At 43.6% G+C, this 27257-nt stretch overlaps 1 protein-coding gene across 11 annotated transcripts in view; it reads left to right on the top strand.

The window, feature by feature from the left end:
* The window catches only part of ARVCF (armadillo repeat gene deleted in velocardiofacial syndrome), a 263050-nt gene that overhangs the window by 162770 nt on the left and 73023 nt on the right, over positions 1-27257 (top strand). For all 11 annotated transcript variants that reach the window (XM_019539025.1, XM_019539028.1, XM_019539026.1 and 8 more), the window contains one exon: positions 10180-10363. In XM_019539025.1, coding sequence (XP_019394570.1) covers positions 10180-10363 — 184 coding nt within the window. The remainder of the gene's footprint in view (positions 1-10179; positions 10364-27257) is intronic.

Consider the following 27257-nt stretch of genomic DNA (forward strand, 5'->3'; position numbering starts at 1 on the left):
CATCAAAGCATTCCCTGAATCCTTTTTATTCTGTCTGGAATGAAACGTTTAGGGACTTTTGTAGCCGTAGAAATTATGATGTAGGTTCAGATGAAAGTTAAGAAAAATACATTTTTTGCAAGCGTTACATATTCTCCAGACCAGGGGTCGGTAATGCTTTTGGGCAGAGTACCAAAAACACCCACAACCTCAACTTGTAAGATGTTAGCATGCCATGGGCCGGTAGTGGGGGAGCCACCAGGGGCTTGATCCTTGTTGTGGCAGTGCAGCCCCAGCCCTTTCCCTGCCGTCTGCCCTGAGGCGTGTGTGCTAAGCAAAATGCCTTTGCATGCCACACTCTGGCACCCATACTGTGGGTTGCCTACCCCTGCTCTAGACTGGTTTTCTTGCAATACACTGATGACTGCTGTTCACAAGATGCAATGGTAGCCAACTATCAGCTGGTCAGTCAGTATACAGGTTTCCCTAGCTTTATGCTGTACACACATTCCTGGAAAATGGCACAAAGCTCAAACTTGCATAAAGGGAACCCACTTTACAATGTAACAAATAGGGATGCATTCCACAGCCTCGACTGCACTGACCCCCAGGCCCATTTCTACCACTTTTACAAGACAGTTTTGGTACTCACCACCAGCAGACGGTACACACAAGCACAGAGTGGTGGTGAATGTTACTATAATGGGGATGGCAACTACAGAAGCACGTGTCACAGACGATGAGCGAGGAGCACAGATCCACACAGGGGACTATATTTTGGTCTGCGTCACTCCCACACTGCACAAAGTAGCTGACTGCGGGCTTCCACCACACTGATTGCCAAGGGGGCCTCTTAGGCATAATTTAGACCCACCCCTCAATAAGTCTCCTACACCGGTCACAAAGGAGAACTTTATTGATTACAGGGGGTAGGGTGAAAATAGGGTACAAGATAGAAATCCCGTAGAGCAAAAAAACAGTCTGGCTGAGGTAGCCTTTTGATCACGCATCTGAGTTACTGCCAGCTAGATATCTAACCAGATCTCGAGTAGCTTACTGACAAACATCATCCTGAGGCTGGTGGAGATCCCCTCTGGAGGCAGGCCGTTCCTGGCTCATGAGTTATGGGGGAGAGAGCCAGTTTCAGATGGTAAAGCTCCTCTCTAAGTCTGAGTCCCCTTCATGGCTGCTGCCCCCACCTCCTGGGCAGTCTTAACTTATATAGCCCCTGTGACCTCATTCACCTGGTCCAATGGAGGCCAGCACCTGTTGGCTGTCGGCCAACCAATTTGAAATACATCACTAGTTGCCGGGCAGACTCTAGCCCACCAAGTAGAAGCCCCTCACCCAGGTAGGTGATACCAGTCATGGAGCAGGTTTCCCCCTCCCTCAGGAATGTAACCAGCTCAGGTTACCCAAAGAAAGAGAGTAAAGGTGCGTCTCCTCGGCTGGGCCCATCCTAATCAAATTGTCGCAGTGCAGAGATTTTGTGGAGAAACAAAGGTGGCTCCCTGCCACAAGGGAAACCTGTATTATAAAATAGTGCTCAGATTTCAAAGGGGCACGAATTATGCTTCCAAATTCAATAGCGGTCTTGGCACCCAAATCCCTTAAACTTCTTTTTTTAAAAGTCTAGCTAGAATGGTATGTCGGTATAATTTGCAGGATAACAGCGCTCGGGGAATCCTGGGTAAACGCAAGTGACATTTAGAAGTCTACAAGCAGTCTTGATTATTTTGATTGTAAAGTTGCCTAGGTGACTAGTACTGTCCTCAACCATCATTGTGTCAGATTAAATTGCAGCTCTTTTACCAGAAGCTCTCGGTATAGCTAAAAGTGGCAGTTTAGGAAGATGCCCTTCAGGATATATTAGATTTAAACCGGTGCCTGCAGAACCCCACAGACAGATTTGGGCTATGTCATGTATCCCATTTCCCCCTCCCCCTACCACCTACATCCCCAAAGTTGAGTTAATGGAAAACATTATGGACGTACTGCATTGCACAAACTTCAGCTTCTTAGGGGATTCATGGGCTCATGAGTGCAGCTGCCATGAACAATTCTGGTTTGTGGAGCTCTTCCTTGAGTCCGTCTGGACTCTTCCTCTTGGGACTATGTAGAACTCCAGATTCAATGGATCCTTTCCTGACTTCAAAAAATGGAGCAGAATGAGAACTGACCTGATAAGGGAGGAAATCTTTTCCAATTGGAAGAGCAGCAGAGGGTTTTATCTTAAATGATAAGGTTTGGTGTGGAACAAGTGTTCCCATCAGATATGCAAGACACAAAGTCTATTACAGTCTTTTGACAAGCAATCAGAAGTTAGAGGCTTTAATGAATTTTTCATTCTTTGTGTGCTCATTGAAATGTAATTTTGTTGTTTAATGACACCCGCACAATATTTTAAGTGGTGCAGAACATGATTTTCCTGACGCTCTGTATTGGCAAATTGGTTTTAATTGAAAAATGATTGACCTTTAAAAATGTTCTAAGGAGAAAATCTTTTGATCCTAGATTTTTCTACAGTGCAAACTTGCAGTGTGAAGCAGCCAATTCAAATCCATTTCTTTTGAGCATCAATATATGGTCACAAGTCTGGCAGCACATTGGGATTTATTTTAATGTGCACTGCCTCCTCGTGGAAATCCACTAATATGATCAATGTATTGTCTAATTACAGAGGCACTTACTCCTTCCATTTTCCAGTGGGAAGCCTGTCAAAAGAATATATATCACCTTTCATGATACACTGTAACCCAGTAATTCAGCTTGAGGTCTCAAGCTTGACCTCTTTTTAGCTTGGGATGCACAACACTCATCATCACAGCTTATAAACAGTTTGAGCAAGACTGCATGCGTCTTACGTGTCAGACAGGTGTCTACAGGATCAGGTTACACCAAAAGTCCTTTGCAAATGCATGCTTTTTTTTTAAAGATGATAAATGATTCAGTGTGGCGCATAGATGAAAGAGCAAACAGTTTCTTGGTTTGTTTTAATTTAATAATAACACTGGATTCTGCAACTTTGCACAGCAGGAAAAAAAGATTATTTGGATTTCAAAAGACACCTGCAAGTCAGTGGTGTGACAATTCTTTTAAAACCCGTCCATCCTAGAAAGCTCCTAGGACGCAGAGTCCCACAGCAAATCAGAAATATGACTTAATTGCTTTTAGTAAAGTGAGGATTTACAATAGTATTTATAACCTCTGCTGTTTCTCTTGCAATTTACTGCAATCCACATAATTCTGAAATAAAAGCTTGTTGCTGCTGCCAGTGCTTGATGTGCTAGATGGAGGGAGAATATTTTATAGTTTGAAACCCACATGTATATTCTAGCTAGCTCCTATCAAAGGCAAATTGGCTTAACATCATCTTCTGCAAGGCAATGGGGTATCCTCTTATTTTAATTTTAAAATAGATGCAATCCACTGATCAGTGTTCAAAGGAGTAAATTCTTTTAGTGAAAGCACCTAGAAAATGTTGATAAATACATTTGTCTTGCTGCTACTGTTAATGAATTGATTTGTCTGTTGAATAATTTTGATGAATTGATAAATTAGGGTTTTTAAGCTAATTATGCTTTTGTTTTATCAGCTAAGATATTATGCTAATACATGCAGTGAATGATTTTTAAGGGCAGAGGTAATGTTATGGTGGTTTTAATCCTTAACTCGAGTTTCCTCTCACATCTGGTATACATTAAAAATATAAATTTTTTGATTGAACTTAAATTTTAAAGATTAAAATGTTGTTAAGGCTGCCGCCGAGAAGCTTTCTTTCTATGAGCTTTGTCCCCTGAGACTAGAGAGAGGTCGCTGTTTTCTGTATGACTTTTTGGTGGTTTTTTCCCCGCTCAGTATGATTTTAGGTGTTTTCCCCACCATCAGTTGTCTCATTGAGGGGAAAATTGCTCCAACTATCACAGTTTACCCTTGGCTAGTGTTTGTATGTCCCATGGTTAATTCTAAGTTATTTTCTCATTGAGAACTGTTTATCTGAGGGATTTGCTCAGTTTGTCATGCAGTCATCCATGGAAATCTCTCTATTTTAACTAGTTATTTTTATAAGAACATTTTATAGAGCTTTCTTGACTTTTTTAAAGGATGGGAGGGGAGAACATCCTTTCTGCCTCTCTCTTTTTGTATCACTGATTTCTTCTCTGAACAATGAAAAAAGGATGGCAGGAGTGGGAGACACTGGAAACTTTGCTAACTGTTTCCTATCCTGGAATCTGAAGGGGGAAAGGGTTTTTTTTAACTTCAAAGTTATTTTCTTGTTGCTGTCCTGCAGCCGCTGCAAGAGCAACTGTTTGGCAGCCCAAGAGGCCCCATGTTTCTAAATAGCTTTCAATAGTTACAATTTACATCCAGTGCTACTTTAGAAAAAGCAGATACCTGTGCACAGGAGTACCTTGACTCGAGCAGGTGGTCCTCTCATTGGCTTAAATAAGACTAGAGTGTGAGTGCAGTTATTCATTGACTACAGCAGTGATTCTCAGCCTGGGCAGCCACAAGATCCTTTTAAGGGTGCCATGCACTGTAAGCACTGTTAAATGTGCAAACACCTATGTGTGATTTGCAAGATAAACCCAGAAGTCTCAAAACATCCTCACCTGTTTTGAGCTTTGAGTTCTTTCCAAGAGTAGAAGAATAGCTGTAGTACTTTTCCATAATCAAAAAATAAGTGAAAGCTATGAGGTGGCATTTTCCAAGGGATGCTTTAAGTTTAAAAGGTTGAGAACCACTGGACTACAGATTTGAAGGGGCTAAGTTTTTCATAGTTTGTTTAGAAATTTTGTCCTGCCATGCATCTGTACTGCCCCTGACCAACTATGATTGATTAAAGGCTGATTCTTTTTTTTGATCTCCATATGCTTTTCTCTTATGATGTTTTACCAGCTCAAATCAACAGGAATATAGAATCTATAGAAATTGCCCTACTGCATGTTGGTATTCTCTTTCTGATTGCAAATGTTTCAGAGAAAGATGAAAAAAAAAAAACCTGTCCAGTGGAATGCCTTTAATTTTAACTCCCATCTGCAGAAGGTTGACTTTGGTCTTGAATCCCCAGGGAGTGTCTCTTTCATGAGTTTTTATTCTGTCTTGGAGTAGATGGCTTTGTTTTCTAAATGGATGATATGAGCTCTGCACCAGTAAGGCATTTAAGGACATAGTTAAATCTAAGCACCTTAATAGGCCCACTGAAGATAGTGGGACTATTCACATGCTTGAGAGTGTCTCCAAATTGTGGTTAATGAAAGGGCAGTTTAAGTCAAGGTTCTGATAACAAGTGTAGTTCGGTTTTACGCGTGTGTCTACACGTGTTTTTATATGCACCTAAACTTAATGCATATTAAGGCGATTTAGGTGTGCGTCTACACATGCATGCACTAAGGCACATTAACACAGTGTGCGGACCAACTTGGGACTAAAGTTAGCCCCCAAACAGTTGACATACACAATGTTAATGCGCCTTAGCATGTCTACATGTGAGTTAAGGCTTATTAGCTATTCATGCCTGAATTTGATACCTCCTTTTGCAAGTATCAAATTTAGGTGTGAATAAGTTAAAGTACCCATTTTCAAGGAGCATTAAGGGTACGCATGCCCTTAATGTGCCTTAAAAATGGCTAATGCACCTTAAATCGGCATGTGTAGCTGCACCCACATTATCTGCTTTTAAATATTTTGTTTTAGCTGTTAGGTAGTTGGCTGTGCTTTCTATCACAGTATATCTTCCTGATCAGGAAGACTAAGAACTATTAATGTATGAATTTATGAAACATTGGAGTGCTTTCTTTTCTTGGAGCACAGTTGAGCCATTTAGAGCATGTTTTTCTCTCTCTCTTCATTTTTAAAATCCCATTTGTGTAGTAGATTCTTCAGTGCAAAGGGTGAGTTGATTTAATTTGTAAATGGATAACAATGAAAGCTACTTTACATTTGTCATTTATGGTCTCTTGTTAACATGTTAAAAAGCCAGAACAAATAACTTTTATTAAAAGCTCACATAATTTGTACAATGCCATTTATGTGTGGTGAGTGAAGAAGGCCAAACAAATAATATTTATGTAGCTATCTAGAAAGATACTAGTGAAGAAGGATGAGTGGTAACATCTGGTGTTGTCTGCTACTGGATTTGTTTAATAATTAATAAGTTTGTTTAAATCTTAACGGATGTCTGGATTTTGTAAATGCCACTTTGAATAGGAGGTGTCATAAAGTGTCAGGCCCTTAAGGCTCTATTAGTCATCAGTCTCCTAGGTTATTTTTTAAGTGCCACTTACTACTAGTAGGGGAGATAAAATTCCCTTTCCGACCTAGTACCTAACATGACCCTATATGGATGATATTAAAATAGGACATTTGGCACTTGATACTTCTTGCTTGTTTAGGTGGAATTATTAACATAACTTCTTGCCCACCTAAAGGAAGATGTAGTATTTCAGGTTTTTTCCTGTTTGTTTACATCAGTGGTGCCAACTCGTTCAGGCCACATGGGCCCATCTTGGTCGCCCCTGGTTTAGAGATAAACTTGTAAACTTGTTCTAAGTATACAAAGTCCTACTTTCACATACATCAGTTTCCCACTGTTGCAAACCCATTGACTCCAGTTAAATTACCACTCATTAGCATCAGTATAATTGAGCAGAATTGCATCCAGTAAGTTAATATCTTTTAGATTTTTTAACCTACAAGTATTAATTTGGTCAGAAAAGGTTTGGAATGCTGAAATCTGCAGTTTATAAGACTTTGGAACTTGACAAGTGACTGAAACAAAAGCCACTTTTTACCATTTATTGTCCTCTATATTTTTTATTAAATGCCCTCTGTTCAAAGGCACATTGCAAGCTAAATTGTTCCATGTGGTTCAGTGAGCGTACTCATATACACTGATACTTACTAAGGTTACCTGCTATTTAGTAGGCCCATGAGAAGTGGCTAGTATTTGCTTTGGATTTGGATTTGGCCGATTCAAGGAACAGTGATTCAATTCAGTGATTCGAATCACTGTTCCGAATCGATTCTGCCGAATCTGATTTGGAGATTTGGCTGCTTCAGAATCTCTGAATCACACAGGCCCCATCCCTCGCCCACTCTCAATGGCTGCCCTGCCTGTCCCATCTCCCGGCACTTTGAAAAAAAAGGGTTCTGACTCACAGGATCCTGCCCAGCAAAGGCGGGGGTGAGCCCCACTGTCCTGTGCTGTGTGGGGGGCACTGCATGAGCCCCCAGAAGCCCTGAGGCCACTGTAGGAGTCAGTCCAGGGTTGGTTTTTTTTGTTTTTTTTCCTTAAAGGGCCGGAGCTTGGAAAGGCGGGGCAGCCATAGGGGGAGGCTGTGCGAGCGGGGTTTGGTCGGGGGGGGCACATGGCAGAGACTCCCATGCAGTGTGGGGCAGTGGGGAGCAGCAGGGATTGCCCCCCTCCCACCTACCGGCCAGCAGCTGGGAAATAAGGGCTTTTTTTTTTTAAGCACCAGGAGTTGGGGGTTTGCAGGGCAGCCATGGGGGTGGGGCTGGGAGAGCAGGCAGGGGCTGGGGGCTGGCAGGGGTCCCCCCCATGGTCCCCACCGCCTCGTGGAAACCCCCCCCACCACTTACCAGCTCTGAGTCTGGCCCCAGCTCCCTGCTGCAATGGGCAGGGACTGCCCAAATCACCAAAGCTCTCCAAATTTTTTCTGAATTGATTTGGAGAGCTTCAAATCAATTCGGACCTGTTATTGGTCCCCTGATTTGATCTGGATTTGGAGATTTGGCCACTGTATCGGACTGAATTTCCTCCAAATTGAACCAGCACTCAAAGCTTTGCACAGCCCTGCTGTTTAGGAAAGATTTCAGTGTCTTTAGGGAAAACTTTCATTTTTTTCCCCTCGTCAGTACCTCCAGAAATCTCTCCGTTTTCAATCATTTCATTGGAGATGAAAACCACATACTTGTTTTCCTTCCCAAATGCTCTTATTGATAGAATCATAGAAAGTTAGGGTTGGAAGGGACCTCAGGAGGTCAACTAGTCCAAACCCCTGCTCAAAGCAGGACCATCCCCAACTAGATTATCCCAACCAATGCTTTGTCTTAAAAACCTCCAAGAATGGAGATTCCACCACCACCTCGCTGGAAAACCTGTTCCAGTGTTTTACTACCCTCCTAATGAGAAAATTCTTCTTAATATCCAATTGAAACTTCCCTTGCTGCAACTTGAGACCATTGCTCCTTGTCCTGTCATCTGCCACCACTGAGAACAGTCTAGCTCCATTCTCTTTGGAATCACCCTTCAGGAGCTGAAGGCTGTTATTAAATCCCCCCCAGTCTTCTTTTCTCCAGACTAAATAAACCCAGTTCTCTCAGCCTCTTCTCGTAAGTCATGTGCCCCAACCTCTAATAATTTTTGTGGTTCCCTGCTGGACTCTCTCTGATTTGTCTACATCCTCTATGTACAGGGAGGTGGGAGGGAGGGAGGGCAAAACTGGACACAGTACTCCACGTGTTGCCTCATCAGTGCTGGATAGAGGGAAAGAATCACTTCCCTCGATCTACTGGCAACACTTCTACTGATCCAGCCCAGTATGCTGTTAGTCGTCTTGGCAACAAGGGCACGAGGCTGGCTCATTACTCCCAGGTCCTTTTCTGCAGAGCTGTTGCTTAACTAGTCAGTCCCCAGCCTGTACTGGTGCATGGGATTTTTCCGTCCGAAGTGCAGGACTTTGCATTTTTCCTTATTGAACCTCATGAGATTTCTTTTGTTCCAGTCCTCCAATTTATCTAGTTTTCAGATGTCAGGAGGTAAGACTAATACAGATCTCATCTATGATGTGACGGTCCCATTTCAGTTCTGATTTAGTCACCAATGGCCTCTGGAAAACTGAGATTGGGAAGGGTGTTTGTTCTTCTGCATTAGCTGGAATTGCCACTTCTGGAATATGGAAATGTTAGCAAAAACCTTCCCATTAGAGTTAAACCATGTCCTTGAGGGGTATGATTCTGCTAGAAACATGTAGGGAACAGGATTAGGTTTTATTGTCCTTTCTAGTATTGGCTGAATTTATGAAGGCTGATATTAATATGAATGTACTTCTCCCTGTGATTTCATTTTTAAATGTACAGTTTAGTTTTCACTTAGAGCTTTTCATAAATGATATACAATTAATGGCATGGTGTTATATAGTTCAGTCAGAGCAAATGATAGTTCTGGCTGAACTTTATATAAACATATTGGAGAAAGAAGTCCAAATTACTGCCTATTTTTAAATAAGTAAATCTAGGCAAACTGGTATACTGTTCTAGAAATACTTATACTGGCGTAGCTTATTTATTTATTTTATTTATTTATCTGATTTATATGCTACCCTTTTTCTTACACACACGAGTGCCAGCATAACCAGATAAGTAAAAAAAAAAAACCCACCTCCATCTATGTCAGGGTTGGCTGTATCAGACAGGATTGCTGTTGCGTCGCTGTAAACACATTAAATATAGACCCAGGTCACAGATGGTTTGAATTGTTTAGTTTTAAAGCTGTTTGAGGCTCTGCTTAGGTAGGCAGGTTCTTGAGTTTTCTGTTGCTCTGGATTTATAATTGAGGTGAGGCAATAAGACAAAGGTAGTTCTGGGTGCTCGGCCTCAGCTTGGATCCCTGCCCTCAATTCACTTCTCGGCCTGTGACGAAGCGATCATATAAAAGTAATGTGGGATGCAGAAAGTAGTGGGTGATATTTCAACTGGGCAGAGGACCAACACCTGGACTATATTCTCTAAATGGAGGCCTTACATGGTGCATTAAGCCTTTTGTCAGCTTGCGGCAGTAGAGTGCATGTTTTCTTCAGGCATAAGTAGATTTCCAAATTTAATGATATCTACATTTTGTGCAGAGCAAATCCTGTCATTTTCCATCTATACACACATGCTCTGGGTAAGCAATTAATGAACACACATCATACTCCTCAGGCATATTACCAGGGCCAGTGATTTCAGCCACCCAACCTGTTTTAAATATGACTCTTGGGAAAGGTTTCTGTGTTGATAACTGCTGAATGTTTCCTACTCCCTGTGGTTATGCTGAATTCTAAGAAACTTCATCAGGCAAATAAGTTTCCTCTTGTCTTACTGTTGTATCATTTAATCTTCGGGGAATGCTATTCTGCATGAACAGTAAAAATAAATATTCTGTTTTCATTAGACTAATAACCACTGTTCCTTCTGAAGGCACGCTGTGGAACTTGTCATCCTATGAGCCCCTAAAGATGGTGATCATTAACCATGGTCTTCAGACATTGACAAACGAGGTGATTATCCCCCATTCTGGATGGGAGAGTGAACCAAATGAGGACTCCAAGCCTCGGGATGCTGAATGGACAACAGTCTTCAAGAACACATCTGGCTGCTTACGGTGAGATGATAGCATAGATTATGTATCAGTTGTTCACTGAATCTTAACATAATTGAAAACTGCAGGGTTTTGTTGTTCTTTTTTTTTTAATATTGGGTTTGAAATCAGGGGTCCTGCAGGGGTGAATTAAAGTGCCTAGTTTGAAAGGCATAGATTTCGCTACAGATACTCTGATATTAAAGTCTTGGTAAATCCTGACAGTCCAGGAACATACATGAGCAGTTGCTCGTTCATTCAAGATGGAGCACGTATCTCTAGAGGTTTGCCTTTTCCCCCACTGGAGAGGGTGCTTGGTACAAGGATGACTGCCAGGTTACACCCCACATAGGAAACCTTCCATTGCAAACACCATCATAAGTGGTAGGACTCCAGGTGTAATCCTTCAAGTATACTAAAACCCTTCAAGTGTTTTTCATAGCTTGATGAGTCCTCCCTTCAGCTGTCCATCTGAATTTTTAGCTTAAGGCCAGGTTCTCTAAATAAATTACCTTTTTGAGGCTGTTTCTGTACAAATGGAGTATTTTTTGTCCAGCTGCTGGGGATAAATTGTATGGATAAATCTGGGACACTAATCCAGATTTAGCCACATACCCCTCAGCTGAAAGTATTAACAGGCATTCATTTCAAGCTCTTTTGAATGAGGAACTGTGGGGTTGTCAGTTATGAATCTGTCAAACAGAAGATGCACATTTAATATAGTGATAGCTTAGGCACAGTTTGCCTGCTGAGCATTTAAGACTGTAGTTCCAGTATTGCTAGCAAAGAAAAAAACTTGGTTAAAGGTGGTATTTGTATGTCCAGGAACAAAGACTGTGGTGCATAACTTTTAGGACGCTTTAGGTGAGAGATCCCTCAGCAGAGCTTATGAGACCTAAGACACCCAGTCTGTACACAGTGGCCAAGTTCAGTTTACTATGTTTTTCCTTGAGGTTTTGGTAAATAGCCCATAAAAGATTAAGCGGTATAAATATGCTGTTAAATTCTGCAGTTTTATCACGAGATCTAATAGTTCATACAAAGCTAATAAAGATTCTGCATTGCACCTTCTGGTGCACTCAAGTGTACTTCTGTCAGATTTTCACTGATTAATATATCTTCAGAAAGTTGGTTCATTTCCGCTGGTTGGGCTCGTGGTCTCTAAATTGTGCTAACTATTCCCCTGAGTAACTTTTTGAATGCAGAAAGTAATGAAAAGTGTTCTGAAAGGGCCCATTACTGAAATTATTTGCAGTCCCACTGGAGATGAAGGTCCTTTGAGTAGGATCCAGGCATCATCATTTTTCCTTACTAGCGCCTCACTTTCTAATGGTTCTGTGAGAGGAAATTAGTCATGGTGAAGATAAAAGGATTATCTGAATGAATATTAGAATCTCTGATAAATGCAGGCAATAAATTGATCGTTAATAGATTAACCTAATCCATGTCATACATTTTTCATTAGCATCTGCAGTGGTGTGATCTACTTGAACTTCTACTTTCACAGTGAAATTTGAAATTTTTTCTTAATTAAAGTACTATTCTTGGCGGAGAAAAAAAAATGTTGTGTGGAGGACTCTCTTTTTTTCAGCATCACGAATGCAGATCAGTACAGCCACTTTAGTATGGAGAACTGCTAGTTACAGAGGTCTCCCTGACCTTTTGGATAACTGAAGTTCTGCTTTAAGGAACTACTTGAAATCTATTTGACAGTAGTCGATAATAAATATATGCGGTGCTTACAGCTACAGAAGAGGGCAAAAATATATTGCAGTCCTTTTCTATTACTGTTGTATGGGGGTAGTATCTTTTCTGTCTGAAAAAAGACCTCACATTTGTTAGATAGGGAAGTTGCTTTGTGATTCAGAGCAACTGGTGGTCAAGGTAAGTGGGGCAGGGGGCATGGAAAGTCTGCAACAGTTGCAGGAGTAGTTTGGCAATCTTATTAGTTAAATCTGGCTTGGGATGAATAACCCTTGTGTGGACAGGAAATTGTTGTGATACTATTTTACCATTTTTATCTGAGGATTAGAGTGAGCCAAAGTGCTCTGCTACAGAGGGCAGAGTATTGGGAATAGAGAGATGTGGGCAGTATTCCAAGCTATGATGGTTCCCCTTTTTGTACAGAGTGGGTAATGATATCTATTTTTGTAAGGCACGTTGAAAGAGAGCTGTATAAGAATTAATTATTGTGATTACTGTTGTTGCAAATCAGTGGGCATCTCAAACAAAATTCTCTGCAACTCATCATTAAATGCAAAACCAAGATAAGATGGCTACAACCAGCAGAGAATAAAGTGTGCCATTTTAGCTGGCTTAGGCTGCAGCCATCTGTTTGACTGAAGTCCCCATGTGAAAACCCTTTTTTCCTGCTCCTCTTCTGTTGGTCCTGGAAATTCATTTTTTAATGAATAGAGCTAATTACAAACTACAGATCACTTACCATTTGGAAAAATACCTGATCCAGTATTTGTTTTGGAGGTTATTCCCTTCTGTTCCTTGCCGAACATTCCTTCTTGTCTTCGGAAGTGACTCTAGCAGGGATGCAGCATTGTTTTCTGAAAGGATTGGAGATATAAGAAACCACTTGACTCTTAGTTTCCTAGGAGTGAATATAGTTCCATGGATCTCAGCAATGCTCATGCACTGCCTGGTTATTACACATGCAGAGTTGCTTTCATTCCAATATCTTTTTTAAGCAATGTTAATTAAATTTATCAACACGGGCAGCAGATTCCTTTAAAACTCTTGTGCTTCATATTGGGAAATGATGCTAAATTAGTTCCTGCTTTTTCAGAAGTATTTTCTGATCTTCTTTGTTTTGCACCCAATGTGGAGGGCCCAGAAGGTGGACAGGGCAGGAACACTGGCTGAATATCAGTGCTTAGGGTTAGTATATCAGCTGAAACATCAGCAGTATCACTTTGAGGTCTGCACCAGAGATGTTTTTCTTCATTTAGGCTTCACAGCACATTGTACCTACTACTTTAACTCTAGAGGTGAACCCCCCTCCAAAAAAAAAAACAAACCAAAAAACCCCCAAAACCTAACAAGATAAGCTGCCTTGTGTCTTAGCACAAGACCTGATTTCTAGCTTCTCATTCACCAAGCTCACAAGAATTAAACTTGATGTTAGCCCCGGTGGCTTGATGGGATTGTAGTTAGAAATCCATTCCATGCCCACTAAATCTAAACTGGCGTTTTATAAAAGCCCTGTATGATGGCACTAAGCACCACTGGGTGTGCCAGCCTGAGAACTAAAGACCAGAGAGAATTGCAAAATTTGTCCATCAGCCTCAATAAAAACTCCTTACACACATCCTCTCTTCTTTGCCAGAAGTCAGTTCATGGACAATCAGTAGAAGGAACACCACCTCTAGAGAATACGCGGCATCTTAAAGTGTCAGGTAGGGCCAGAAAGTAATAGGGCATTTGTATCGACTCCAGAGACCTGTGTTTTGTTTATTTGGGTTGGGCTTTGGGTTTTTTTTTTTTTGGCGGGGGGGTGGAGGAACAGCAGCTTTTATAATCCTGAGCAAAATCTTGCCCTGGGTCAAGTTAATATGTCTTGTGTCTCAATATTAGACTGAAACTATGAACAACAGTTTCCGGATGACACTTCCATTCCAGCCACTCCATTCTATATCCAACCTGCCAAGAACTAGGTCTTTCAGACTGGTGAGGTGGAAATGCTAGATACTGTACTTGATGTAAGACTTGGCAGCAAGGCAGTTGCAAGACAGTAGCCTGGTAACTAGGATCATTACATGTTTCATCTTGCAGTCTGCCATACCAATAAACTACATCAAAGAGTTAGGAATTGGTGGAGAATGGCCTGATTGTCTCAGGAAGAAAATAAGCAATGATGAGGCCGCTTTTCTGACCCAGCTTCACTTACATGGCCAGGTACAATACTAGGTTCCCGAGATAGGAATTTCCATTTTGCTGCTCAGAATAGTTATGAGCATTATGATGCTATTCTGAAAGTCAAGATAGCTCTCTGTCCCAAGGACCATGTTGAACTTATACCCAAGGATGGGTATATTGAAAATCTGGAAATGAAGGACATAGAGGTTGTAGCCATGTTGTTCTAAAGGCAAAAACAGTCAGAGCTGTTGTGGTAAAGGCAGTATCTTGTATTAGACCAACTAGATAGTTGCAAACAAAATTTCTTTATTTGCAAACTTTTGGGCTCATGCGCCTTTCCTCAGGCAAAGGACAACGCAAAGATTGTAAAATTTCTTCCAGGTAGAAATGAAACTTCATATTGCCACCGGATAACTTAACAAGAAAGAAGCAAAATTCAACATCCTGCTTGCCATCAGACACCTTTGAGGTCAATAGACTGCTCCAAGTTTTATCCAAGCTTAATTTGCATAAAATTACCTTTTTCCATCCAGGAGAATTTATACCATCTTTCAGCTCTCCTGAGCAATGTGAAGTTGCATTTCTACCTGGGAGAAATTTTACGATCTTTGCATTCTCCTTTGCCTAAGAACATGTGAGCCCAAAAGCTTACAAATAAAGCATTTTTTTGCAACGGTCTAGTTGGTCTAATACAAGATATCGCTTCTTCCACAAGAATTCTAACTGGGAATGAAGGATGCATCAAATGCTTTTACAGGAGAGATTTCATTGGGGTCTCCATCTTGACAGGTTTTTACATCAATTGGAGGAAAATTGGATATTAGGTTGGGCCAGACTTTGAGAGAGTATTTCCATTCTGTCATGGTACATTTGCAAAACCAAAGATTATCCTATGAATCATGTGAGCCAAGTCCTAATGATCTGAGCAATGCTGTCTATAGAGGTGATTCATTTATAGGACAGATCTGTATTATCAAGTGTAGCTTGACTTAATGTCTTCAGTCTTCTTAGATAATCTGGTAGTGTTATCAGCAGTAGAGCACCTGAATGTGATAACTAGTGTCATCATCTGAGCTTCTTCAATCTGGGCTTCTTCACATGCTAATATATAACCCCACTGTCCTCTTCTGTTCTTTCCCCGGGGGGGGGGCAGGAATAAACCATATAGAGTTTTCTTCACAAAAATTGTGGTCAAACTGATAAGATACCTGGTGCTGGAAGAGTAGGACTGGGAAGGACAAAAGGAAAGACAGATAGTTGCCAATAGAATCAGTAATGGAGATGGTTGTTTAATTCAGTTGGTACAGATGGTAATGCCATCGCACTGTTTTATTCTTTTAGGTGTATAGAAGCGAAGATGTCTCTTGATTGCAAATTTGTTGTTTTTCAAAATCCCTGCTAGGATTTCCAATCCAGAAGCATTTTCCTTTTAAACTGTACTTTCTTGTAGTTTAAATAATGCAGTGACATGACACATCTTAACAAGGCCATTTAGCAACCCTTCCTGCAACTTTGACTAAGACATTAAGGCTCATTAGTAAGAGAGTACACTTAATGGGATCATTCTGTGAGAGCAGCTGAACTTAGGTTAGCCTGCACACACTAAGTTCATGCCAGGGACCTTGAATGTGTCTCCATGTTTGTCCTGAATTATTTCTCTTTCAATTCCTCTGATAATTCACTTCTTTTTGCTCTTCAAGAGTGGAAGCTTTAGTCCTTTGGGTCAGAGAGCACTTGCAATCAGGTGTTCTTTTCATTTCCTCCTGCAGTTATTCATCATGACTCTCAGAAACAACACAGTTTTTAACTACCTAAAAAATTAAATTAATACTCTGTTTAATTACTGTTCCCCTGGTTAAATTACCTTTCATTCTCACTTGTACCTTACATCGGAGGGAACAGAGAGTGCACAGTTTAGTTCTTAAATTGCTGACTTTGTAGCACAGATTCTGTGCTAAACTGACCCGCTGTCAACAAATGTTAAGTGAATTAATCTGCATAGTAAACAGATGCAAAGTGCTACTTTTTCCAGGTTGCCATCTGCAGTTGCAGCTTTTCCTGTCAATTCTCCAACTACACAGAGAGTCATAGTTGCAGATAGCCCCGGGGTTCAAAGAGCCAGCTTTGGATGTACAAATACATATATAAGTGTACTAGAATTGGTTGATTTACACTAAAACACAAATTCTTTACAAATGAGCTGGAACAGAATTACTATTCCCTCTGGCTGTCCAGCATGATATTCTGACACGAGGAAGCATTGTTGTCCAGTGGTGAGAGTGGTAGCATGAGCTTGGGTAACATGGGTTGAACTCCCAGTTCTGCAGTAGATTCGGACAAGCCACTTCAGGGCCAGATCCAGAAGGATACTTAAGTACTGCTGTAACTTGTGTATAACCTCTGTACTTCAGTTCCCATCCAGGAAATGGGAATAATGGCATTGACTTGCTTCCCAGGGGTGTTGTACAGATATATGCATGAAAGACTATAAAGTACTCAGATAATATGTTAATGGAGCTGCAGTATTACCTCAGATAGATAGACATTAATATCTCTATCAGCTGGCATCAAAATGTACAGTAAGAAGCAAGTAGTCTTAAGTCTGAGTACTTGTTTGAAATAGTAGAAAAAAGAATGACATGACAGTGAATGAGATGCACAGTGAGTCAGTGAAGGTTGGCATATGTTTGTGGGCCTTCCTGTGTGCAAATAATATGCTCTCCTCCTAGTATACTGTTTCAGGTGGTGCTGAGAACACAAGAGGCGTAATAAATCACTAGTATTTAGAACAGGGGCGGGGATTTATTTCTGGTGGAGGGCCGCTTACTGAGTGTTGGCAAGCTGTCAAGGGTTGCATCAGTAGCCCTGCCCCTTGACAGGTGCCCCACCCCAGGAGACCATCTTATGACCGGAAGTCCCACTCCCTAACCCCCAACCTTTGCCATGAGAAGTCCCTCCCCTTGTCCCTGAAGTACTCCTTTCAGCAAGGGGTTTTGCTATCTCAGAACCAGAAAAATACCAAATTATATTCTAAAAATCAAATATCTACAACATTCATTAATTTGATTTCAAAAAACATTTTTGTACTGATTTACGTGTTTGTGTAGTGTACATAGAGGTGATTGCATGTAGCTTAAAATGAAGTCTAACTTGTATATTGTGGGGGTCATGGGGGTGAGTATAGGTTTGTGGGGGGCTGTGGGGTGTGGGGGAGGGTGTGCATGTGGGGGTAGGGGTGTGAGTGTGGGATGAGGGAGCATGCGGGGGGTATGGATACGTGGGGTGTGGATGGGTATACGGTTTGTGTGGGGTTGTGTGCGGGAAGGGTGGCTGGAGTATGTCAGGGGCTGTGGGTGTGGGGGTCTGTGTGTATGGCAGTGTGAGGGGAGGTGTGGGTGCATGTGTATGGTGGGGTGTGCATGTGGGACTCACCCTATGAACACACACACACATGCACACGCATGCATACTGTCTCTCCCTTTCTCCCTCACTGCACATACACAGACACACACACACTCTGTCCCTCCCTCGCTGTACCCACACCTGTGCATGCACGCACACATACACACACATATACTGTCTCTTCCTCCCTCATTGTGCACACACACACCCCTACACACACACCGTTCCGCCCCTGGCCCCAGGGTACTGGCATGGGCCTACATTCCCATGGTCTGGTGGTGCAGCTGGCGCCATGTGGTGCTGGAACAGCTGTGCAGGGAAGCAGTGAAAGCTGTGGCAGGCAGAGGCTTGGCGGGGGGGAGGGGTTGAAGGGGTCTGGGGCGGCGGGGCTGGCTTGGCCTTGCTACTGGCTCCTGCTGGCTTCCCCTGGGTCCCACTGTCCCTGGCTCCTGTCATCTTTGACAGGCAGCCAGGAGCAGATAAATACAAATTTTCTAAATTTTTTAGGGGCCCCGTAGGCCAGATGAAATGGCCTGATGGGCCAGATTTAACCTGTGGGCCATATTTTGCCTGCCCCTGATTTAGGAAGGGCAAGACATAAATCTAGTCCAGGAAGGATTTATCTGTCTTCCTGAAAAAGCCAGAAATTGTTGTAGGATATAGACTGCCACACAGATATAATTCATTACATTTTGGACAGGTTGTGTGCACAGCACTGATAATAATGAATATGTTCTATGAGCCCAATTCCATTTCCTTAACTTGTTCTTATAATCATTTTCTCAGTGCAGTAAATATATCAATCTACAAAGCTCTGTGATAAGCTCTGAATCGCCATGGAGGGTTCAATAGACATGAAGCCAGGTGTATTTTCAGCGTGTATCTGCCAAAAAGTTGAGTCCAGAAGTGATTAGGTAGCAAACAAGTCACGATAGTGCCAACAAGTGAGAATTCGTTTTCTTCCCATTCCAGTCCGCCAGAAGACAGTCCTGCTCAACTGGTAGTGATGAAAACTAATGGGGATTGTCTTAGCTAAACAGGGAAGCTTACCCTAAATGAGTAGTTTTGCATAATAGTATTGTCCCATAGTGTCCAGCTTGAGGTAGCAGTGTGGTAAATGGTTAACATATCAGCTATTTTGAAGGGTCGGCTTTGGCGTATTGTTCTGATACTGTGAATTCTGCCTTATAACTTGGCTTTTGTGAACTTGTAAGGGTGGTCTTTTTCTAGGTGCTAGGTCTAGACTGTCTACCCACATTCATCATTCTGTGATCTTTGTTTCCAGGGCAAAGGAAGAAGGCTGGAGTCTTCCAGGGTCGCTTCCTTCCTCTGGCGTCCTCCCAGTGCCTCACAGCGCTGGTCTTTTCAGTCAAAGAAAATTGGGTCCTGCTGTCTGGAGTCTGGCAGCATTGCCAGGGCACTGGCAACTAAGGGCCTTAGATGACACGAGAGCTGTGTCTTGCCAGGGGCTGCCATGCTGTGCTCCTATTTCCTGTCTCTGGGGGAACCCAGTTACCCAGATGGCCCCATTCTGTTACCTTTTCAGGAGCTGCAAGCTCAATTCAAGGAAGAAGGGAAAAAATAGCTGTGTCAAAATGAGCCAGTTATGCCCTCCTTGCCTATTAATAATGATTAATGTATAGCTTTTCTCCCAAGAAAAGTGACTGGGAATTAGAGCTTTCAAAATGAATTACTCTCAAGCTTTATCTGCTTCCAATCCTGCAGGCATGATAATAGTACATGATAACAGTAGCATTATATTTCCCCTATCCGCCCTCCCACCCACATGAGGCAGCCTTGATCTCAGACTGACAGAAGTGGGAAGGCAACTGAGCATAAATCTTAAGATCTGAGAGAGCTGGTTGTGCAAGCTCCTTCTAAACAGCTTGTCTGGGGAAGGGAAGGGAGTGGGAGGTGAGGCCCTGGGGAGATGACTGCAGTGCCTCAGGATGGTGTCAGGGGGACATTGTTTTGCATGGCAGGACAAGCTTTCTTTAAGTGACAATAAATTTATAATTAAGCTTAAGTAGTGTAAGTTTTATGCAGAACACTCTCATTGCATAAGGGCTTCCCACATGGACCGAGATGCAGTTATGGTGGTTTTACTAGTCCTCTAAAAAGATCCTCTGATCAAGCCCTTTGGATGGTTTCTCCCTCTATTATCCCATTCACATTTCTGCTTTAGATAGTGTATCTCTGAGCTGGAATCCTTTTACCTGAGAAAGATGGCACAGGGCTACTTTCAGAACAGGTCACTGCCCTTTGTTCGTTGTTCGCCTAGAAGAGTCTCAGCAAAGTGGTGCAGGATGGCTCTGGCCCATTCTTCATTGTGGCTGCACTCTCTTCACATCTGACTTTACATGTGGCCATGGGGCTGTGGGCTAGTTGCATGCCCTTGTAGTCCAGTTGCTGCAGCAGAAAATGGAGTTTAAATTTTATACAGGCTTTGCTGAGGTACAGGTACATTTGAGTGGGACCTCCCTCCGGGACCTAATTGTAAAATGCCCCTGGAATATTAAAATAATGGAGTTCCATAGCCAGCTTTCTCTTTGGGGATAACAAACAATAAGCAATGCAGAAGAGGGTGAGATTTGTCTGCAGAGTGCAGGTTCAAGGAACTCAGCTCCTAAGAAAACACAATACAGAGGAGTAAGGCAAGGCAGTTTCTTAATTAGCTTACTGATATTGTGCAGGATCACAGCATATGGCTGTCCTGGGGCTTATATGATGAGCAGAGCATTTAATTCATGCTAGTAAAGAGCTTTTAGGGTTCCTCCTGACAGTTTCTGATGTTTAACTTGTAATATAAATAAATTATGCATAGATTTTAGCAGCAGAGACATAGCCTAGTTACATACAGCCCTAATGCTTTACAGCCAAACCTAAAGCACAACTTTAAGTTGCACACTTGCTTGTTGCCTTCTGTCATTCCCTTGGAATAAATATGGGTCCTTTACCTCTTGACTCTCAATGAAAGGAACTTAGAAAATGTCTGTCATTGTGGCTCGATGAAAAGTTAGATTGAGATGAACCTTGCTACAGCTACTGTGAAAGGCATTTAAAACAGGGCTAATGGAGATACCGGTCAGAGGTTCCTTTGGTACATATGTGCATCGCAGATCCTTTACTGGATAAGGAGACGTATTTTTGCATGAAGCAATTCATGGAGATTCTTTTCATGTGGCACCAGACACGTGGTAGCGTGGGCCAAGCCTCTTAGCGTGGTCTCAGAGCAGAAAATGGAATAATAATTCTGAAGCGAAGCAAGCCGGTATTCTCTTGCAGTGTTTCTGAACAGTTCTGTGTGCAGGAGAGGGAAGTGAGGGTCTCACAAATAGGCCATGTTCAAGGTGACCAGCAGCTATTTTGCTGGAAAGGCAGTGCATGGATTTCGACGTGCTAAGGACCCCAGATAGCAAAGGGCAGACCTCCACAGCTGCCACGGATTGTTGTTAAACCGTGAAGCTGGCTGCAGTGTCTTGGGTTACCATGAATTGCTTCTTAAATCAAAAACCTCCGACTTGGTAGTGAGGTATGTAACAATGAGGTTTATTGATCACCTCTACTCTGCATCGGTGTCTCTAGACCACTGGCCAAACTCCCAAAGTCTTGTTCCATCACTTGGTTCTTGTGCAGCCCTTTGCCTGGGTTAGATTAAAAACAAAGGATTCTCATTTTGAATAGGTAAAAGGGTCTCTATTGTGTGGGCCAGCTGCTGCTGCTGTGTTACTTTCTCCTGGGCCTGTTCAGTCCTTACATGCCAAAATGCAGCTTAAGCAGAGCTGAAATATCTGTTTCCTCTTCACTCTTACCCATGCCTGCTTTCCTTTCTCCTCCCCATGGTCTTTCTGGACCCTAGTAAACCTCTCCAGTGTCAGAGACCTGCTCGTAGTCCCACCACTGGGTCTTGCTTCCTCCCGGTTTCCTTATCATCACTTTTGCTCTATTTCAGCTGCCTGGTCCAGTCTTACTGTCACATCCCAAGTGCTGTGACACTGTTGAGGAGTGGACAAAATCCAGCCCATGGTGGACTCCATTGCCCAGCAGCCTGTGCTGTGGCAGCTCCTTCCGGCTGCCGGACCCAGCCCTGCTGCCCGGGCACCGCTGACTCATCTGTTCTGCACCCGCCACTGGGGACGGGACCTACATGGGCAGGGTGCATGGCTGAGTGGCTGGGATGAAGCTGCAGCAAGGGAGCAAGATGGGTGGGCAGGGCCAGGGAGACCCCGGGATTTTGGGGCAGTGATGGTATGGGGCAGAACTGCATTCTGCTTCCTGCATGCCCCTGCAATGAGCGCGGGTTTTGCGGGCAGGGGCATGCCGGCAGCAGATCATGGCCCAAGCTCCATGCTGTCACCACCCCAAGATCCTGGCCCTGACCCCAGAGCATCCCCGGGATTGTGGGGCCAGGGCAGAGCTCTGGTTTTATGGCCCCATGTTGCATGGTCCTGCGATCCCAGGGAGACCAGCTAGAAGCTGCATGGGTAGGGACTGCTGGGAAGTGGAGTCTGGATGTGGGCCAGATCTGCCATCCTGCCCACTCCTGCTCTGTTGTATGCTATAGGGTTAACTCTATTCCAGTCACCCTTCCTGGGACCCTTCTGTCTTTAGCATCACAAGCTGCTTCTCACTTTCTCTTGCTTATTAGGATGCATATTATCTGAATTTTTAAGTCAAGCTGCTTGTATTCAGTGAGGAGTGAAATTCTTCGTACATACCCCTGCCTGAAATGGGGGAGAAAAGGGTTAGTTTTTAAAATGTTATGTGCTGAAGGTGGTATTGCTATTTGGGACATTTAGCACATAAAATACACTAAGAAATTCAGTGCATTTACCACATCTCTTATTTACAGGTCTCCCTTGGCAGATGTCCAAAACAAAACTTTTTAATAGCAAGGGGCTGTAGACTAATGTTGAATCTCAGAGTAAGCGAGTGAGGCAGGCAAAACGTTTAGGTGAGACTTGCAAGGACGTGATATGGTAGCTTCCCAGCTGAGGCATGCAACTGACCCACTTCTGTGAAAAAAAGGAAGCTAATGGCACTTTTCTTGCCTGTCAAGCCAACAGAGTTCTGCAAAGCTATTTTGAAGGAAACTGATTCAGAGAGCACCTGAAAACCAATAACCTAAACTATGTGGCTATTGGGAAAACATGTGCCCTGTCTCTGTAATGCATCCAATAGTTTCTGCTCCTGTCCAGGCCTCCCAAAGAACCATTCAATAAACGGGTATGTCATATGCCATACAAAAATCAAAGTGTCACATTCAGGAACATCCACAAAAAGAAAAAAGGCCAGTATGACTTTGTTTTCACAAAACGTATTCGCTACTCACAGAGGTCCAGGGGGCTCTCTGAAAATATCTGAGTACTGAGATGGGGTGGTAGGTGCTGTGTTGTTCCCTGCCATCCGTGTCCCATGTTGCTTTTTCATCGCTGCAGTAGAACAGCGTTGTTGCTTTGTATCAAGGTGGCCTTGGAAATTGTAGTTTCAGTTAAAAAAGGAATCATGACCTCGTCATCCTTGTATTCTCGTACGTTTTTGTTGATCTACCCTAAGAAATGCTTCTTCCCTGTGAGCGTTCAGGTGGTTGGGGGAGTGGCTGGAATTGAGGGAGAGAGGTTGCCACTCTTAAATACCATTGATTTTGCATCGAAGAAATGCAAATTAAGTGCCATGCATTTAATCACTTTAAAAGCTTTTCTCTTGAGGGCAATTTTCACAGAAACGGCTCACCTATCGCAGAGGCGATGAATGCCAGCCCCGTTACTGCAGGCGTAAATGTTACATTGAGACTTACATACCATTTAGAGACCTATTTGATTGTAATTATAACTTTATCTAAAGTCAGAATGGATTTCTCACATCTTCCCTGCTACTTTCCCAAGTCTTTAATACCAGCCCACCGAATTCCAAGTATGAGGGTTTCTATGCTGGTAGGTATTTACTTTTATTTAACATTTACTCAGTGCTCCTCCGTTTTGTTTTCCCAGGGAAAGCAGATATTTAAACAGCGACACAAATCCTCTTTCATTACTTCTGCCTACAGATTGGTGTGCAAGACTTTCGAGGCTTTGGGAGAAAATCCAGGTCATTTTCTTCTTTAGCTGAAAGGTTGTGGATGTTGAATTTTGATCTGCAAGTATATAATACAGTTTTTGTGCTTTTCTATTTATTTGAAATCAGCCACAGGATGGGTCTTTTGCCTATCCACTGCACTTAGACTATTGTGGAAGGTGGTTTTAAATTTGACTGCTAACAGAATCATTCATTTGGATACAGTCTGGGATGTATTTACCCTCAGAAAATCTTTATTTGTTAAGCTTTGCATTGGTATTTATGTATCCCAAGAATGCTATCTCTGTTTTTAAAATGTGATGTTTATTGAACTTCTTCATTATTTATACTGCTCTAGATCTCTTTTGGGGAGATATTAAAAAGCAGGAGTCAACAGCGAGAGAGAGAGAGAGAGAGATTACAGCCCAGTAAAACACAGTGAGAGCACACACAATTTAGTTTAATTTAAAATGGAACGTTATAAACACAAAAGACAAGAGAAAGCTTTGTATAAGTCTATAACGTAATCCTGAGAGCAGGGCGCCTCCTTACTGCCAGGTATTCAGAAAGACCTTGCTTAGGTATTCCAGTTTCCCACGTTGTACAGGTTCTGCTTTATAATGTAAAGGTAGTTCTCTACTCTCTTTGGTCACACCAACTCAAGCAGTCTGGGACCCTCTCCTGTTCTCCTAGCTCCATCTCCACCACATACGTGTGATGATTGTGCCAGGTCTTTGCCAACACCTCCCCTCTTTCAGTCTGGTCCTGCAGGGCTTGGCTCTGTGCTCACAAGTGGCGGGTGACCAGCCTGGTTCCCCAGCCTGTTCCCCCTCCCTCCATGGTCTGGGCGAGCTGATGGGAATCGTGACCCCTTCCTCGCTCCCCTTATCAACTGCTTACTTTAGTCTGTGCCAGAGGTGGGAGAGGATGGAGTCTTCTCTTTAAGAAGGGTCCTATCTTGTCCCTTCTTCCAATCAGTCTCTGAATCGGAAGAGACATTCTCCTAGGTAGGTGGTCAGTACTTGAGAAACATTTAAACTGTTAGCCCCACACTGCAGTCCTATTGGGTCTTGGATTCACATTTTAACAAGGTGTTACTTACCTTTGCTGTGCAGGCAGTGGTTTGACATGCGGCTGTTAAAGAACTGGCAGGGGCAGGCAGGGGGGAAATAAACCCCCTCCCTGCTCCCTTTGCCATGCGTCTGGCCATGCCCCCGCCCCTGCCATTGGAGCAGTGGGAGGGAGGGGGCCTGACAGGGGCTGCTGTGCCCTAGCCAGGCTGGGGTCGGGGGGGGAGGGGGATACAAGCCCCCTCCCTGCTCCCTTTGCCTCAGGGGGCCATGCCGGCCACATCTGGCCATGCCCTGCTTCTGCTTCAGCTAGAGAGCAGAGAGGCGGGGCCAGTCCTGCTCTCTGGAGCAGGCAGCACAGCCCAGCCCAGGACTGCAAAGCGTGCTGGGATGCTGGGGGACTCTGATTTAACTTAAACCAGGAAGGGGTCTCGGATAGAAGTTCCTTAAACAGGTTTGACCCAAATCAGTTAAGTCGGATACTATATTCAACTAGGTTTATATTAAACCAGTTTCAGCCATTTTGAAGCTGGTTTATGTGCACTGAACACAGGACCAGCAGGGAGATTATGCTTAGGGACAACCAACCTGGGTTCATTAGAGGCAGGTCCTGTCAGACCAACCTGGTGCCCTTCTACGACCAGGTCACCAAATCCTTGGATGCAGGTGTCACGGTGGACATAGTCTTTCTGGACTTCAGGAAAGTCTTTGACACTGTTTCTCACCCCATTCTCATCAAAAAATTAGGCGACTGTGGCATTGATGCCTACACAGGCAGATGGGTTGCAAATTGGCTGGAGGGCCGCACCCAGAGAGTGGTGGTGGACAGGTCGTTTTCAGCCTGGAGGGATGTGGGCAGTGGGGTCCCCCAGGGCTTGGTCCTCGGGCCCACACTGTTCAACATCTTCATCAGCAACTTGGACAAGAGGGTGAAAAGCACCTGGATCAAGTTCACGAATGACACTAAGATATGGGGAGAAGTGGGCACATTAGAAGGGAGGGATAGGCTACAACTAGACCTGGACAGGTTACGGGGTGGGCGGATGAGAATAGGATGAGTTTCAATATTGACAAGTGCAAGGTGATGCACCTGGGGGGGAAGAACCAGCACCATACTTACAGGCTGGGGAACTCCCTTCTCATCAGTGCAGAGGCAGAAAAGGATCCTGGAGTCATTATTGATTCCAAGATGAACATGGGCCGCCAATGTGAGGACGCGGTCAGTAGGGCCAACTGCACCTTATCATGCATCCACAAGTGCATCACAGACAGGTCCAAGGAGGTGATCCTCCCCCTCTGTGCGACATTGGTCTGGCCACAGCTGGAGTACTGTATCCAGTTCTGGGCGCCGCACTTCAAGAGGGATGTGGACAACATAGAGCCCAGAGGAGGCCACTTGCATGATCAGGGGCCAGCAGGGCAGGCCCTATGAGGAGAGGCTAAGGGACCTGGACCTGTTCAGCCTCCACAAGAGAAGGCTGAGAGGGGATCTGGTGGCTGTCTATAAACTTACCAAGGTGGACCAGTGGGGAACGGGAGAGACCCCGTTCCCCCGAGCACTACCAGGAGTAGCTAGGAATAACAGCCATAAGTTGACTGAGAGTAGGTTCAGGCTGGACATCAGGGGGCACTACTTCATGGTCAAGGCAGCTAGGATCTGGAACCAACTTCCAAGGGAAGTGGTGCTTGCTCTTACCCTGTGGGTCTTCAAAAGGAGGCTAGACAATCACCTAGCCAGGGTCATTTGACCCCGGTATCCTTTCCTGCTCATGGCAGGGGGGCAAACTTGATCATCTGCTCAGGTCCCTTCCAACCCTACCAACTATGAAACTATATGAGACTTCTGTTCTGTTACAGGTTGAAGCCAGGTTTCTGATCTGATCACCTAAACTGCTTTCTGTGTAACTTCTGTCCCTACCCCCCTTAGCTACAGACCTGGCATGCCTGAACCATGCTAGCTTAATGGTCACTAAACGCAGGTGGCCCTTGGTCCCTTTATTTTGACCCCTGCCTTGATTCCAGGAAGATTTTTCTCCAGATTCTAATTACTTGAATTTCCACCAATGCAACATGTCCCCCCCAAATATATTTTCTCATTTTTTTAGAGTCACTTTTCACGTTGGTGAAGAGTTGCTGCATTAATGGTGCTCAAATCAGAAGCCCACTCTTGACAGGCTGAGATGCTAGCAACAGAGGAAGGGTGCAGTCAGTCAGATTGGGAGCAGCAGTTAGTCACACTGACATGTAAAAAAAAAAGCTTGAGGCTCTCCACTCCCTCCTCCTCCTTTTTCCCTCTGTCCATCCTTTTGGACCAGCAGCCAGATTTTCTTGCATGCATAACAGGCTTTTGCCTGGGGATGCTTGAAAGGTCATACAGAGCTCTGAGTCCTGTGTTTTCCAGATTGATAAACAACAAAAACTTCTCAGATTTTATTTCTTAGAACATGCAAACTGCTGCTGCAGGCCAGTCATTGAGACGTGTTGGTTCCACATACCAGGAGCCAGATCCTCAGTTGCTGAACTTC

The sequence above is a fragment of the Crocodylus porosus genome, unplaced genomic scaffold (genome assembly GCF_001723895.1).
Source record: "Crocodylus porosus isolate Cpor-Errol unplaced genomic scaffold, CroPor_comp1, whole genome shotgun sequence".
NCBI classification, from domain to species: Eukaryota; Metazoa; Chordata; order Crocodylia; family Crocodylidae; genus Crocodylus; species Crocodylus porosus.